The sequence below is a fragment of the Dermacentor silvarum genome, chromosome 6 (genome assembly GCF_013339745.2).
Source record: "Dermacentor silvarum isolate Dsil-2018 chromosome 6, BIME_Dsil_1.4, whole genome shotgun sequence".
Lineage (NCBI taxonomy): Eukaryota > Metazoa > Arthropoda > Arachnida > Ixodida > Ixodidae > Dermacentor > Dermacentor silvarum.
Window position 1 is genome coordinate 163553997 of NC_051159.1, and position 17509 is coordinate 163571505.

General features: G+C 46.1%; 1 protein-coding gene across 1 annotated transcript in view; it reads left to right on the top strand.

The window, feature by feature from the left end:
- The window catches only part of LOC119456326 (ceramide synthase 1), a 50686-nt gene extending 37322 nt beyond the window's left edge, over positions 1-13364 (top strand). The window contains exons 6-7 of the mRNA XM_037718030.2: positions 237-361; positions 4077-13364. Of these exons, the coding sequence (XP_037573958.1) occupies positions 237-361; positions 4077-4209 (258 nt within the window). The 3' untranslated portion in view covers positions 4210-13364. The remainder of the gene's footprint in view (positions 1-236; positions 362-4076) is intronic.
- The last annotated feature ends 4145 nt before the right edge of the window (positions 13365-17509 follow it).

Consider the following 17509-nt stretch of genomic DNA (forward strand, 5'->3'; position numbering starts at 1 on the left):
CAGTTTAGCTGGAAAACTGATGTATATCTGGCGCTTCTATTTATGCAACGCTTAGTATTTTTGCACAGGCTAATTGGGTTTTTAAACAAATGCTTTACTTGGAACGCTTAACCTGTTTTAGGCCATTTTTGGGACAAGTTACAAGACTTTTTTAGGTTTGTTCCAAAAGGCCCATTTGCCCTGCCTGAAGTGATCAACACTGAGATGCTCACGTTCCTGCGTTGTCTGTGATGCAGCTGATTGTGCTGTTCACGGTGCGAGTGCTGACGGGCGACATCCAGGAGTTGGATGACACACGCGAGTATGATGTGGCTGAGAAGTTGTGCTCTTCACCACCTGCCAGCAATGGTCACCACCGAACGTGAGTAACAGCCATCTTCTAGCATTTGGAGCATAATTGAGTGACACACGTAAAGAACTCTGAGCTCTGCCATTCGTGCTTTGGTTAAATAGAACAGTTCATTGTTGAATGTAGTGGCAGGAGAATGTACGGTGAAAGAGCTGGCAAGTTTGGAGAGTTCAGCAGACCAGTGTACTTGCTGGCACAGGGTAAACGGTGGGCTACAGGAAGACAAAGCGTGCAGTGCCAGCAGTTAACTATAAGCTAGTTTCATGTTTTCATTTCTTGGCCATGGTGGCCACATTATGATGGAGGCAAAACACACAGCGGCTAATAAGGCTCATGCACTTAGATTTACAGCACCATTTCAAAGAAATACAGGTTGTCAAAATTACTGTATTTACTCTCGTAAGGCCCGCACCCTTACCTTGGAGCGTGAAAATGTGGAAAACAAGATTCACAAAGCATCACGTGCATGCCTGCATGCATGGCAAACTTTAACAAGCCGGTACTAGATGGCACTAGTTACTGTCCTGCCAACAATGGCATATCCCACCAGATCGCGATTACGCGGCATTGATCCAGCTTGCTTCAATGCTGAGGCGTGTTGTTTAGTGGGTTTGGCAGCACCGTGCTTTCAGGCGTATAACTCTTTTGTTCCTGTGCCTATTGAAATCGATCAATTCGAGCAAACATTTTTCTACACACTGATAAACATTTTCTTTGCAATTCTTCTATTAACAACGTCATGTACTGTCTGAAATGACGACTTAACTTTAACTATTTGTCAGATTTGACCATTTTTGGTAGATTGGGGAATGTAAAAATGGGGAGTTTTGAAATATAGAATTTCAACTGGAGGTACCCTATAAGCTAGCCTACAGTGCTCCTAGCACTTCCTCAATAAAACGACACAAAATTTACGCTTTGTTCAACTCTGCAATACAATTTTTAAATGACAGCAGCAGTGAAGATGCAGAAGCTTCTCTCGGGTTGCCTAACTTTCCAATCGTACATCTAGGCTGTCTTAACGATGTCTCAAGCAACACGAAATGCTCATGAGTGCATCTTGTTTTGATAATTGTGTTTGGCTAATATCAAAAGCAACTTCATTTTTCCCACCGTGGGTTGCTTTTAGCGATCAGTGTTTAGACAGCGTATGTACAAATTATTACGAGCAATGTGTCCCGTCGTTTGGGGGTTTTCACTCACACAAGTGCATGCAGTCGATTTCAGACTGACATTTGACGGAAACTTGACTAGCAGTCTAATCTCTTACATATTGAACACCACCTGTGCAAGTGCCCTTATTCATTACTGTACAGCACTGTACAGGAACTGAACAAAGCACGTGGAGGCTCCAGCGCCAGTTGAACGTACACTAGACCACCTTACTTGTGTAGAAAAGCTGATCGAACTCAATGAACAAGTACGAGGAAGCTTCTGCATGCTGCCTGACTTGAGAACCATTGCTTTTTGAGCCTAAAGAATGCAGTAAAAGCTAACCAGGTGCCTGCTGCGATGAGTAAAAATAAGTGCTTCCAGTACAATAAAAACTTACCCGTTTTCACATTTGTGAAACTACTGCTTTCCCACATAGCATGAGCATCACTGTGGCTAGTATTGATGCCAGTAAAGCTTCATAATAATTGTTTTGCATGATCTGACTTACAAAAGTTGGGAACTAGGAACCAGGTGCATATTTTGTATATTTACAGCAAATTACAGTATAGACCACTTATAACGTAACCGCTTATAGTGCAGGACTGGATATAGTGCGGTCTTTTCAGACTCCCGTTAATTTTCCTATAGCACTCCATGTATACACGTATCGCTTATAGTGCAGTTGCGGGAAACGAAATGCCGGTTACAGTGTGGCTGCCTGGGAGTACGGAAGTCAACGGAGACAGCGAACGCTCCCCTCAAACGGGCGCCCCAAGGAGTGCTCGAGGAAGAAATAGAGACGAAGTGGAGGAGAAGGGCACATGGTGCGAACGAACAGCCAGTGAGGCTGAAACCAGAATCTTGAGTGCGAGTCGTGAATTATCACGGCGCGCATAGCGAGCGAGGGCCACGAAACTGCCAACGCCGACCAACGCGCGCTTCACGATAACGGCAGTAAACGAAACTTCAGGGAGCGGGCGGCGCCGGCACAGCACAGCGAAGGGCGCACGCGTAGACCATGGAATGTGAGGGAGGAGGGCGACAGGGAAGCGGATTTCGCCTCGGAAACTCAGCTGCTTCGGTGGCTCCCATCGCCCTCCCTCGTAGCTCCCTCACTTTCGACTGCCACCGTGCGCGCCCGCCGGCCGGCCTGGCGCCAGCTCCCCGAAGTTTCGTTTTCTGCCGTTATCGGGAAGCGGGCGTTTGCCGGCGTGGGCAGTTTCGTTGGCCGGCCTGGGACAGCGCCGCTGCTTCCCGCTTCGTCGTAGCCGCAGCGTACAAGGTCAACACGCGACTAGAAAGTAGAGAAAGCATAAAGGAGAAAGAAGGGTTCACTGCCATTTTCTACGCGTGGCTACGGTAGCGTGGTTGAGACGTCGGCACGTACACGCATGTTCCGGCGCAACGCAGAATCGGCGACCTTGCCATTTGAGAGAGGGTGAAATTTTTGCCGTGTTTTTCTTTCTTTCTTTTTTTGTTTTGTTCGCGCGCGACATTGAGGGGTCTCTCCTAAGCTTTTACTCTATGGCGGTGCCAGAGCAATGCCGGTCGGAGGCGCCACCGCGTGATTTGGTTCGAATTAACGAGATTCGACTGTACATTGAATGCAAACGTTCTAGCCGCATTCCTCGACTGTCGCATACGCGTGGCGGCTCGGTGCACATGTTTTGGGTATGTGCGGGCCTTGAAAATTGTTGCTTTGGTTATAGTGCGGTACCGCTTATAGTGTGGATATTCGCGACTCCGGCGACTTAAGTTATAAGTGGTCTACACTGTATTACTTTCATTCGTGTTCCTTGTTGAGGTGCTTCTGTGAAGTTTCACATAAGAATTCTGAAATACTGTCTGAGCAATTATTACTGCTTTACATCCACTCAGAACACCAGTGATCAGTCTATTATATTATGTATCGTGGTATATGTTGCAACTATCAAGTCTTGAAATAAAACGTTAAAACATACAAGCACCTAAAATGAGCACATTTCTTGCGTTAACGAAGGAGTTAAGTAGACATCGTCACAAAAAGTGTGTGTGTGTGGATTATAAACGCGTGGTGTGCGGTTTCATTTGAGACTGTCGTCATGTGTTTCAAGCTGACACGAATCTCAAACAGTAATGGATGAAGCGGGGGACGACATGCTTTGGGAAAGTTCCAATGAGGTGAGCTCGTCAAATGCCAAAGGCAGCTGAAGCAACGCGGATGAGTGAATAAGGGCAATCACATTCGGCCCCTAATAGATCCGCTATTCTGCACAGTGGTGTGAGTGCAGTTTGAAGCTTCAATGAGTAGCCATAAGCCCAAGCCCACCTCGTGTAAAGCCTGCATCCTGCAAACAATCTGAAGCAAAAAAAAAGCGTGAGCCTTGTATAAGTAAGTACGGTCGTTGGAGCCATACGTTACAGCATCTGTCGTGGCCTGCTGTGCAACTTTGGGGTGTAAGTGTCATTATTCTGTTGAAAGCTCAAGAATTGAACAACACGTGTATTTTTAGTAGGTTTCAGTTGCTACAAAATCTTCAAAACCACTCACCAATAGCAAAAAAGGCACTAAAATGCAAAACTACTTCTGCAGGTCTGACGAAGCTGTTGTCCTACGACCACTGAGCCAAGGTGATGGGGCCAAACCAGAGAATGGCTTCCAGAACGGCTGGCATGGAGGTGTGCGTGAGCGCCACACGCAGGCGCAGCCGCAGAACGGCTCTTAGCCGACCACAGTGGCCAGGTCACACTCCCCTGCTGTCTATTGTCCTAGGATCGGCTGCCCTCTGCATGTCGAGCTCAGAAAATGGCAGGAGGGGCCACCTTCTATGTCGGCTCCACACGTCTGCTTGAAGTGTCCAGACATCAGAAGCCGGCAGCCATGCGTGGGCGCTCTGCTACTGTTATTCGAGGCACGCCATGCTGTGCTAGTGTAATTGGCACGCATAAATGTTTTCAAAAAGGCATTTCTTCAAAAAAGTGATTCGCGAGGAGGAGAAGTATACTTAGCAACACACCACCGAGCGCTGCCGTCGCAGCAGCAGCTCTGCAACAACATTTGTGCAATGTTAGATACGATGTTATTGCGTGCACTGCCTTGCGCTTCCAAGAAATGCTCTCTCTAAACACTTGGCTATAGGCAAGTTTGGAAGTATTATGCTATTTCTGTATGTCCTGCGCTGTTTCTTATTACGAGAAGCACTTTTTTGAAGGGATCACACAGTTGAGTGTGTTTTCGCCTATGTCATCTTGACCAAATGGAACAGTGCACCTTTGGGATATGCCGTGTTTGATTTGCGATTGGAGACCACTGGCCAGTGTGGCCATTTGGTTTCCTGACAGCCTTTTGAGGCATCTTGGCACAGTTGCTGGCAACAGCCGAGCCCATATGCAGTGATTAAGGAAGGAACAGCATTTTGAGGAAGAACATGATAATTTAGGGTTTGAATAGCAACATTTTTTAATCGATTCGAATATTTGATATTTTTCATGTCTAAAAGAAAAACTTTGGGGCTTTACAAATAGCATCTGCACATTTAACTCCTGCTTTTCTCCATTCTGTTTGACGACTCACTAAATAAGTTCGAACATTTTCAAACTAAGGAAGGCACTAGAGTCAAGCAAATAGGTAGTGCACTTTGAAGCTTAATGCTTGCTTAGTGAAAGAATAAAAATACGTACAGGGTGTACAAGGAGTTACAGGAACTTAGGCACGGAGCTCCCTTGTGGGTTCACTCGTTTGGTTGTATGACATGACACTAATGGCACTCTTGGATTGTCATTCTTGAGTGCTCTAAAGTGCTCCCAAGCGGCTGATCTTGTTCGGATGGTCGAAAAAGGGTGCTCTGGCTACATTCAGATGGTCATTTGTGATTGCCCAACTCCAGATTATAGCATCGAGAGGCCCTCCTGTATCACTGTCGGACCAGCTGAGAAATCTAACCGATTTTTGGTCATGTGACCCCACCTGTTACCGTGGTTGCACTTGCTCTGTTGACAGAGACAATGATTATCATACACGCTGCCATCACCACTGTTTAACATCTAAATGCAGCCGGCGGCGGTATTGCTGGCTGCATCTCTGGAAGTTCCCCTCAGCTTTCGCTTCCTTCCCTATCACTGCTTCAAACAGCAGCCGGCTGTTTGGTTAATACAAGATATCTCCTACTTGAACGCAGAGTACCTCTAGAATTGGTCTTCTCGGATTTGGAGGATTACTGCAACAATCTGCTTACAGCGCAAGGTCTGAATAGGGCTGGAAACAGGATGGCAAGTACAGCAGAGCACACTCAACCCTGGACCATTTTCAGTGGGCTGTATCTGCTCTCATCTGTCACCCTTGTTCTGTGCTTTTTGTTGCACCTAACACATAGTATTGCCCATTGTGAGGTAGAGGCAACCAACACATTGCAAGTACAGCTTAGGGCTTAGAGAGATTAGAAAATTTGCTTGTGCTGTCGTTTGCTGTTTGGTGTCTTTTTTCATTCATTTGAGGTGTGACTGTTTTGATACTTCTTTTTTGTCTAGGTGTTCTATTCTCTTTGGTGTCCTTCTTGCGTGACGTTTAAGCCAGTGGTGCCCATTTGTGCGCCTTAGGCGGTGAACCGCTGCTGTATTAGAGTTCTACATGTGTGCGTCTCTCTTAGTATCTTTTGACTCAAGGTGCACAACTTTGTCTGAATAGCAGCCGCAGGCTGAGTCAGGGCATCAATTGTGGATTTTACTCGCATAGCAAAAATGGCTTGAGCTTCTGAAAGTTAAAATACCTGCTATGCTTCCTCAAAACGAACAGTTCAGTCAGTGCATTTTCATTGGACGACCTTAAGTGTTCCATTATAATTAGTCTATCTGCTATTGCTGCTTTAATTTCTGAAGCAATTCGCTAGTGCTGTACCTTGTGGCTGGTATCACTACACACCAGTGTTTTCTACTTCTGGAAATGACATCGGCTTTCGAACATATGCAGGCAGTGAAATGTAGTGACCCATTTTCTTATCTCTATTTCATTTAGAACCAGATACTACAGTGATATCTCTTCTGTCAGGTTCGCCTCAGTGGACGAAGTGAATGTGGGGAAAGGAGTTTGGAGTGAGAAAACAAAGAAGACAGCGCTGAAAACAATTCTTTTGTGGCTTTCAAGACGCAACGACGACAGGTAGCCCCCAAGCTCGGGTAGCAAATGCACTATTGGCAGCCTTGCTCTGATTTTCTTTGCTTCTGCCTTGAAGTAGTCTGTCCACATTGCTGTCCCAGGAGGCCAGCTGCGAACTTTCCTCTGCTCACATCGGTTGGCAGCTGTTGCTTCTTTAAATGAGAATTCTGGTCGGGGGCTGCTTCTTGAAAATAAGCATTCACTTTGAAGTCAGCAGCTGTCAACTTCCTGCTGACATCAAGATAGCACTCTGTGCAATGATTGCCATATAGGCTTACTGATCTCAAGGAGTCCACAATAATGGCACAAGTTAGTATGTGCCCATGATATATATCGCAAGCAAGAACAGACCAGGAAACATAGATGGGACATGTGCTTTTTATATTCTTACTTGCACTATCTGTCGTGAATGCACACCAACTGGCCAGTTTTCTTCATTGCTTCTGTACTGATTCCTTGATCTGGTGTTCCTGCTGCGATCTTGATTTTTCTGGTGTTCACTTCCAGTATACAGAATCTCTTGTTGCTTACAGCATTAGATAGTTTGCTATGGCTCACAATGAAATATCAACACCATTACTGCAGCTGACATTGGAGGTACGTTGCAGTGATGTCTACGTGGGTTTCACATTCGCATGGTTGTGTTGTTAATGACAGCTATATTCTCGGGCACCATCCTTGGATATATTTTTGCTTTGCTGGCAATTCGGTACAGTCTGAGTGCTCTTGTATTGAGTTGTTCTTTCTGTTGCATTTTATTACCGTAGAATCTCAAGAAACCCAACCCTGTTATTCTGGCACATTTACTTGCTTGAGGCAACACTTGGGGCTGTCTTGCTATGTGCTGACCAAAGCTGCGGTGCTTCTTTATTCTCTCATGTTAATACCTTCGTGCAGCATTTAAAGCATATTGCTTAGTTTCTCTCTTTAATTTTCTTTAATTTTCTTTCAGTTTCTCTCCCCCTTTGTTCAGTGCTCTATTTGATGTATTTTCATGCAGCTAAGAGCAAACTCTTCATTGTCTTAGTACTTTTACAGAAGCTTCCTGAAAGGCATAGAAACAAATGTTGATTAGTTTATTCCTGGGGCTCATATGCACATTTTCAATGGGTAAGTAGATTTGGAAGTCTTAATTCGGCAGCACTTTGTTATTTGGTAGTCGCAAGTTTTAATAGTTCACTGAAAGTGGGCTCCTAGTGATGAAGTTTCATGTCTCAAAATTGCTCCGTGTAGTCGCTATAATTGTTTACCGTCGGAGCCACCAACAGAAACAGATATGAGGTGATGCAAACCTATGGAAAAAATATTGGTCCACAAAAGTGTCACTTTTAGTTCTTTTTTTCTTCTGATGGTGAGGTATTGCAGCCAACTTTCATTAGAATCTGTTTCCATCATGCGATCTGTCTAGCTAAATGAAGACATTTCTCTGAGGTTTGCATTCCATTCTCACATTTTTGCTGCTCTAATAAAAAGAAACGGTGCTCTCATAAGGCGACATAATCTTCAAAGGTACTAAGCGCATGTGTGACAGGAGTGTATTTATTCAGCTAAACTTCTGGCGTCGCAGTCACTTTTCGCCATTTAGGAGCCTCCTTAGAGAGCCTTCTGACACAAGGTGTGCAGGTTTTTTTCAATGAGAGCAAAGAGAATTAGTAATGTTCTGGGTTTGAACTGGTACTTTTGTTAAGAAATCTTGGCAAAAATAGATTCACAAGCTGAGCACATCAGGAGGGGGAAAGGTTAAAAAATCCATGGTCAGTGTTCCAGCTGATGGTTTTTTACTTATATTAGTACCCATTGTACACACTGAGGCATGTCGGAAAACAATATGGGAAAGAAGAAAAAGACTGCTTCCGACATACACTTTATAATTTTTATGCTAAGTAGAAATTTTAAATTATTTATCTTTGCTGTTTCGCTGCACCAGACTGGGCTTTTTAATGATAGTGCTTTCAGTAGAACTGGTGTCAGCATTACAAAAACAAGTAGATGGCAGGCAAACAGTTAGAATTAAAGGCAGAAGACACAGGCTCTATAATGATTAATCTTGCCATTGTCCTGTTGTATGGGCTGTTTTTTTGTATGTCAATCTTGAACCAACCAGTCCAACTTCATACACTCCTGCTGCAATAACACTGATATGGGCTAAGGAAGGCTTCTTTTAAGCATTGGCTGCTCTCATACACTTTGACTCTTTACAATGTAGAAACGTTAACATGAGAAAATTGGGGGCAGACTGCTCCGGATGACATCATCATATGTTTGGCAATGTTTACACATTTTTTAGTGTGGGGAATCTGGAAAAGGGGGGTTACCAGCCTCCTCATGTGGACCAGTCTGTGCGCACAGTTCCTTGACAGGCCACTAGTGTTGCTTACGGTGCGGAACCCAGTGTTTTAATAATACTGACTAGACCACACCCTGCACATCACCTCATTTTAGGCAGTGTTCCAAAGTGTGCCTTGTAGCTAAAGAGGCGCTTAGCGTTGTCTGGAAATTCCATCTCCTCTGTGCGGTGTCAGAGCTCAAAGTCTAGTTGTGCAAGTCTGCATAAAGCTCCACAAAGTCAAGTACACATGAAGAGTTCAGTGGAAGTATGCCATGCATTTCCATAAGCTTTACCAGAAATTTCACAGCTGTGTTTTCCGCACATGTCTGTTGACATGACCAGGGTGGCCAGGCCTGTGCTTTATGTTGAAATGAAGTAGAAAGTAGATTGCCGCATTGACAGCACTGAGTGCGAGCCTGATCATCCGAGTTGCATTAATCAAAACCCGCAAGTTGAGGATAGATTTGTGAAAGGGAGTGTGTGCAAGATTAAACTTTTTTCAACTATGACGATTTCTTTCCAAGAAACTTGAACAAGTTCCCTTTGTAGCTTCATGCTATATGTAGGTTGATGCTATCTTTCACTTTCATTATTAAAGATGCATAGGGAAGCCCTTCTCTGGGATTCTGCAGTATGCCTATCAGCACTGTGCTTGGTTTGTGTGTCAGCACTGGCCAACTGTCTCGAGAAGTTATGTCAAGGTATAGGTATGTGGACTAGGCTCCACACTGGTGCTGCCCTGGAGTGACTCCAGGGCAAACTTGGAAGTGCACTGTGTGCCTCGCTTGGCCTCCCCCCTCGGCAACAGGGTGTACAGCTGTGCCTGCAGCCCTTACAGCTGCACCGCATATACATTGAGGCTTCTGGGGCCTCCTTGCTTGGCATGTGGCGGTTGGGCGCACTTGTTGATAGGTGCTAGTGTTCGCACTGTATGAGCGGCAGCTGATTCCTGGAGCAGGCTGCTCCTGGGACACTTTTGTTACACCTGTTTTGAAGTCTTCAGTGGGTGTGCACAAGAACTGGAGCAAGGCAAGACGCGTTTCTGTTTCTCGCAAGATGTGCGGCATCTTTCTTGGAAAAGCTTTTCTTGTGCTGAATGATTTCAAAGGGGAATTCAGACGCTGGGTCTGGACATCAATGTTTATAAGATGCTTCTGTGTGCCGTTTCCTTTTTAAAGGAACACTAAAGAGAAGAATTACTTTAGCTTTATTAGTAAATTACCCTTCCAGAACACCAAAAAGAGCCTTCAAAAGAGCTGGTGCGGTTCCGGCACCTGCTCGTTGTGACATCGCAGATATTGATGGCGTCTGGTTGGGCCCATTTAATTTTTTATCGGTAAAGGTTGGAGACTAAACATAGCAAGTTTTGAGCACCTTTACTGTGCCATAATCGTCCAAACAAGGGGGAAAAAATGAAATCCGTGACATCACGCATGGTACCAGCGCTGGGGTTCTAGTGGAAAAAAAAAAAAAAAAGAATGTTTGGCCTTCATTTTTTCATGTTGTAATCAACGTCTTTCCCACGAACTTAAGAATAATGCAGCTTTGATAGAAGAGGTTATCAGTCTACACTAATTTAGTGTATCTCTTTAGTGTCCCTTTAATTGCATCCAGCGTCGTTCTGTGTATGCATTGAGCAGGTCACTGACTGCAGTTGTTCTGTAATGTGAACCTGCTGAGAGAGCTGTCTGCTTTTAGCTCTTCTAAACATTTGAAATGTTTAAGTGTATTAATGTTTAATTTGAATGTCCCCTGTCCAGCTGTGTGGGCATAATTGGTTGATGTTAACACCGCAGGAACTCAAATTCGCAGCAGGTTATTTCATTCATTAGGATTTCATCTTGCAGGCACTGTTTAAAACTAGTTTTCAAGCACTTGATTGCTGTACTGTTGCAGTCAGTTTAACACGGTGTAAATTTAGGGGAAAAAGTGTCATTATTGAATGACATGTGTTGATGTGTCGAAAGTACTGTAATTTTAAGATAGCTTATTTCCTATGTTCCTTGTTGGTGTCATTGTTTCTAGGGATAATGACCTTTCTCTGTTTAATGTGCAGAACTTTTATATGCGTAAAACATGCTCAATGAATTGAAAGGGTCTCTATAGCTAAATACATGGAAGAAGGAAGGACACGTTTCTTTGTAATGCTACTACATAGCTGGCACCATTTTTAGCAAGGCAGCATATTCAGGGCGCCTTTTCTATCTGTAGTACTTTTTGTGCATTCACTGCTGACAGACATTTGATATCATGTGAAAACATTGATTACATGTTTCACTTATACTGCGCCTGTATCCACGTGGGCTCACCTTCATGCAGCCACACTGTAGTGACAGCCTTTGCACAGCAATATGAATGCATCTGTTTCGAAGGGTACATGGCAGGCTGGTCTTTCCTTTATAAGAGCCTTTTATGAAGCTTCCTTTCGCGTGTATACCCAAGCCATCTACTGCTAAGAGTGGATCACATATCGTAATTGTGTTATCTTTATGTGTAGATGGTTATGTTATTGGTTCATCTCTGAGCACCAAGGTCTCCCCTGGGTGGTACGCTGTTGGCACTTTTAGTGTTGTGCGTGTAAATGTCATTGCTTTGGTGGGTCTCCTTGTTCCTGGTGGTAGGTGAGCACTGGTGTGTTGCGTACCTGCTCTTTAGACATTTCCTTTGGCACTGGTCCTGTGTTCTTTGGTGAAAAGCTCAACATCGGCCCAGCTTGCTTCCTCTGCTGGCTACCAGGAAGTGGTCTTTCCTTGTGATGAAACATGATGCCTTGTTAGGAAACGTCGGACCTGTAGGGGCTGGCTCTGCATGCAACTGTAGCGTGCACAGACTTCCCAGAGAAGATGTCGAGACGAAAGTGCCCTGACGGTGGCCAGCTATTTTGGTTCTTTGGGCCACCGAAGTGCGTGAATTTGTGCATCACCTGACACTCGCTTTGCTACAGGGATTGCACATGTGACTGCGAGAGGCAGGTGTGCCTGAAGGTACGGCAGGCCCTGCGCAGAAACTGTGCCCATGGGCACAGTGGTCAGATCGGTCGGCAGGGTGTCGCTGTGTGGCATAGGCATCATTGTGCTTGACACAGAAGTACACACCAAGGTTCATGTCTTTCGCGCTCTTTTGTTGTCTTTTGGCTACACCTGGCCAGAATGATTTCTTGCAATGCTTGCTATGCTTGAGCAGGACTAAGGCACCAAGCTTGGCACCCATGAAATTTAGCTCACTCCTGTGAAATTCAGTACAGTTCTATAAACTCAATGCAATCCTGTGAATGCGATCCTATAAAAATGTAAGGGGCTGGCATAAATAGTGCCACATTGATCTTGGCAACGCCTCTTGTTTGAGCGATGCAGTAGAAGTGTTTGCATTCACTAAGCAGCTAGCTTTATCGCAAGTAGGGCAGGAAAGGTATTTCCAGACTAAATTTCAGCTCTTTTTGATGCAAATGAACAATACAGTTGCTCATGAAACACTAAGTGGTGCAATGTTATCTGGTGCTTCGATTCTGGCTTTTCAGCGAACATCTGCGAAACTCATTTAAATATTGAAGGCAAGGTGCTGCTGCATCAAGAGACGTTTCGTTTAGGCTAACATAGTGCACAGCTGCTCTTTCATGGCGCAACAGCCTATGCTTGCAATGAGAGTTGGCTTCCGTGGCGTCTTCCATCCTCAAGCTTTTCAGAGCTTCCAATGTTGAGGCACGCATTCGGTATCTCGTAGGCGATAAATTCGTCAGTGTTTCTGCTTGGAATATTTGCCGGTTTCTTTCTGTCCAGGGCCTGCTGTATCAAGTGTGTATACTGAAGTATCGAAATTCGGAGGCTGTGACATTGCACGCTGCCGCTTCCATATGCCATGCTGATCAGGCTGATCAGTATGTGTGGGCTGCGCTTGTTGCTTCTTGGCACAGTTGCTGTCTTTTGACTGCCTGCCTTTTTACCACAGCAGTGATCAATGATGCAGAACTGTAGAAAAAGAAAACCAACAAACAAAGCTAGTCCGACTTTTCTCATGCGCGCATGTGTGCATTTGTGTGTATGTGTGTTATGTGTGGACTGGGTGATGCAGTTTGTATGTCACCTTTCTCTAGGTGTCTATGGTCGTTCTTTTTTTTTTCACCTTGCCTCCATTGGCAGAAATATGTTTGCGAAAGGTGTGTCTCAAGAGATAATTCATTCTTTCGGTGTCATTTATTAAGACCCATTATATGTAGGTGTGCGTGTTATATTGCTAGCACGGGAACCAAGCGTGTGCTTGTGCTGTATGCAGCGTGTATTTTTCCTTTTGTTCTCTGTCTTTTGCTGTTTCTCCTTGCGCGTGTACTGAAGTGTTATTTCCACAGGACATGGTGTCCAAAGCAATGGAGCCTTCTGAGAAAATAAATGCGTATGAATATGTCATAGCGTGTCATTTGTCTAACTCGCATGTTTTATTTATCCCCAGCACACGACATTATTGACACCAAAGTGTGGTGGTATTCACAACTAAGAATTGCACAGTACATGACATCATGGATGCCGTAGCAGTGCAGCACTCGCACCTTCCACATTGCCGCTGAAGGTAAGCCAGTCAGCCATTCTGCATACTGGTAGTAGTGCTGCAACATGCCTCACTTTGCTTACATGACATGGCATGACAGGCTATGAAGCCTATATGTATTTTGAGCCATGCGTCATTATGTCTTGTACTCCAACTGATTGTCCATAAATTGAAAGCGGAATGCTGGCAATGGCAACCCTTAGTGCTGGTTAATTGAAAACATGTTACTTTTGTGCATATATGATTTGGTGGCTGTAAAAAGACAGAGTATGGGGATTAGGACATTTTTTTAGGTGATGGAACTGCGAAGTGGCGTTGGTAGTGTCTTTAGGCAAGACGAATTCTTAGTCCTAAAGGTTGGGTGCTGACCGGGGGAGCCGGTGGGTTCATGGAGCTCATAGTAACTCTACATTGAGCTACGTTGTTCATTTAAGAACCTTACATGGAGTGCTTTGGACACATGTTAGGACAGACCCACTCGTGCTGCGAGGTAGGCCAGAGAGCACATAACTTGATGCCTCGCTTGTCTTGCGAGGGCTTGGTTTCAAGGCACATATGTAATAAATTTGTGGTATTGACTGCAGTGGCGTAGCCAGTTTTTTTTTTTAGGGGAAGGGAAGGAGGGGTAGTTGGGACGTCGGTCCTTCAGTTCCTCCAATATTTTGATTGTTCGGAGGAATTTATTTTCTCTAATGTTTCAAGATGCTAAACTTCCCTTCGAAAATGCACATGTGGGATAGACGGGAAAGCAACAGTAAGACGCGAAACACACTTTTCACGACTAACAGTTTCTAGTTTGTTTTACTTTCTTTTCACTGACTGCGGACTAAACAATTACCAAAGACACTTTGGAAATTCTAAAGTGTGCTTGGCGAAAGCTTTGTGGTCAACCCACTGCATATACCATGTTGTACATGGTATAGGTACCCTCTTGCAGGCGTGTGCCACTTGTGCTAGACGCACTTCTTGATGGGCCTGGTTGCGACAACCACTGCAGCCGCTTTCGTTCCGCCTCCCTGGCTTTGCTGTTCGGTGACATGGCCAGTCGCTGCTGTCGTCTGCGCTCCAATTCATTTGCTTTAGTGTTAGGCGATATCGCCTGTCGCTGCTGCTTTAATTCTGCTTCCCTGCCTTTTGTACCCGGCGGATCTAATCAGTCGCTGTTGGCGTTTCCGTTCTGCCTCCCTTGCTTTTGCATCTGATGACATGTTCAGTCATCGCATGCGCATTCACTCCTTGTTCTTCTGGCGTTTGGTGTTGGGGCAATCCGCTGCCGCTTCCCCAAACTGCTTGGCGCGGAATCACTGGGCCGCTTCGGAGCCATGCGTCTCACTTGACTGCAACGAGGCGTCTGGCGAAGGAGCGGCGGTGCAGCTGCCACCGCCGATGCGCGCGCGCTCGTTGTACCGCTACTGTGTGACGTCACGGTTGCTATGCACAGCTGCGCCCCACCGGCGCGCCGGTTACTAAGGAGGGGAGGAGGTTGCGCCGCTGCGCGGAGGAGAGGCCACAGGTTGGGGCTGCAGAAGATAACGCCAACCTTCTCTTTCTCAAACGAACCACTTATAGGCACAGTCAATGCTGCCACAGTTGGCACGATTCCAGCGCACGGACGGACGCGACCGCTAGCATGAGCCATTAAAGGCTTTCGCCGTAATAAACCTCGATCGCATTTGCGGAAATCGCAGCGACGAAAAAGGCAATTCAAAATCGCAATGGCGGCCGCGGATCAAACGAAATAAGCGCGGAGTGCGTTGAGGCGCGGGCCCACTCTCGTTTCTTTTACAGCGAAGCTGTTAAGGGCTCACCTTTCGGTCGTCGCGTCCGGCAATAGAAAAAAAAAAACTGTCATTGGCCGTATCATAGCCTCCTCTATAAGTTATAGAGGAGGCTATGGCCGTATGCTGCATGTGCGAGTGAAAGCGAGCGAGGGCGAGGGACGCGCGTTTTCACGGGGAGCGAACGCACGGCGGAGAGCAAACGCGACTACCCAGTGGAAGGGGAGTGGTGGGCGAGGAGGGCATCGAGGCACCATAGACCAACGTTGCCCTAGACTGTACGTGTGCGTGCCCGCTCTCCCACTGCAGCGCTGGCACAGGACCGCTCAAAAGTCATCACTGCCTACAGACAACAGGGTCCACCTGCTGCGACAACCAGCGACCTCCTGTTCCCGTCGCCTCCCCAACTCCGAGCTCTCCATAACCTCTTGGAGTTTGTGGAGTCGAACGGGATCACCGCCCATCGCTAAGCGCTCGCCCCCAGCAGGCCATCGCCTTCATCACCGGCCTCCTCCATGATCAGATGATACTACTGCTGCTTCTCATTCTCTTCCCTTCCTCACATCTTTACCTCCCACTTCCCCTTTCCCTGACGCTGCGCCGTGCTCCCTATTGGGCAGCAGAAATAGGCGTCATCATCATCATCATCATCAGCCTATATTTTATGTCCACTGCAGGACGAAGGCCTCTCCCTGCGATCTCCAATTACCCCTGTCTTGCGCTAGCGTATTCCAACTTGCGCCTGCAAATTTCCTAACTTCATCATCCCATCTGGTTTTCTGCCGACCTCGACTGCGCTTCCCTTCTCTTGGTATCCATTCTGTAACCCTAATGGTCCACCGGTTATCCATCCTACGCATTACATGGCCTGCCCAGCTCCATTTCTTCCGCTTAATGTGAACTAGAATATCGGCTATCCCTGTTTGTTCTCTGATCCACACCGCTCTCTTCCTGTCTCTTAACGTTAGTCCTAAGATTTTTCGTTCCATCGCTCTTTGTGCGGTCCTTAACTTGTTCTCGAGCTTCTTTGTTAACCTCCAAGTTTCTGCCCCATATGTTAGCACCGGTAGAATGCAATGATTGTACACTTTTCTTTTCAACGACAGTGGTAAGCTCCCAGTCAGGATTTGGTAATGCCTGCCGTATGCACTCCAACCCAATTTTATTCTTCTGTAAATTTCTTTCTCGTGATCAGGGTCCCCTGTGAGTAATTGACCTAGATAAACGTACTCCTTTACAGACTCTAGAGGCTGACTGGCGATCCTGAATTCTTGTTCCCTTGCCAGGCTATTGAACATTATCTTTGTCTTCTGCATATTCATCTTCAACCCAATTCTTACACTTTCTCGATTAAGGTCCTCAATCATTTGTTGTAATTCGTCTCCATTGTTGCTGAATAGGACAATGTCATCTGCAAACCGAAGGTTGCTGAGATATTCGCAGTTGATCCTCACTCCTAAGCCTTCCCAGTCTAACAGCTTGAATACTTCTGCTAAGCATGCAGTGGAAATAGGCGTAATTTTCCGTAATAAGCCACTACTACTACCCTGCCACTGCGGCGCATGCGCGCAGCCCTGGCGGCCTCTGCCGCCGACTCTCTCTGGGCTCTCGCCCGCCTCTCCCCTAATCGACAACGGCGTTCAGCCGTTCGTCGCCTAGCCAGCGTTTTGACAGCGGTTGTGTGCGGTCACACAAACAACGCGCACACTGTTGTCGACGGCGGCGGCGTCTCCCCCGCGTTCGCAACGAACGCGCGCGGCGTTGGTGACGTGTTTATGAAGAACGTGCCAACCTTTGCCGTACACCCTATGGCGGTGTACCGTAGCGACCATAAGGCCATTGTCCCTGTGGTCACTAAATAAATGAAAACCACCGGATCATATATATTTCTCATTCTTTAATAGTTCAAAAAACCAATTACACCATCACATCTTAATAGACATAATTGGAAATACATAATTCACACCATAGTACAGCTTCGCTGGTCTTCCATCTCCACCCCAGTGGAAGGGCTGACAGTTTTTTTTATTCAAATATATATGGACACTCCAGGCGCATTCCTGCCGTCGCCGTGATGTTCCGTATAAAGTTCAAGGGCGATAACATCGTCTCCGTACGCCGTATGCTGTATGTGCGAGTGAAAGTGTGCGAGGGTGAACCGATGATGGCTCACGCAAGGGAGGAAAGCGGGGAGGAAGCGCGCTGTCTTCCGTTGCCCGCAAGGCACC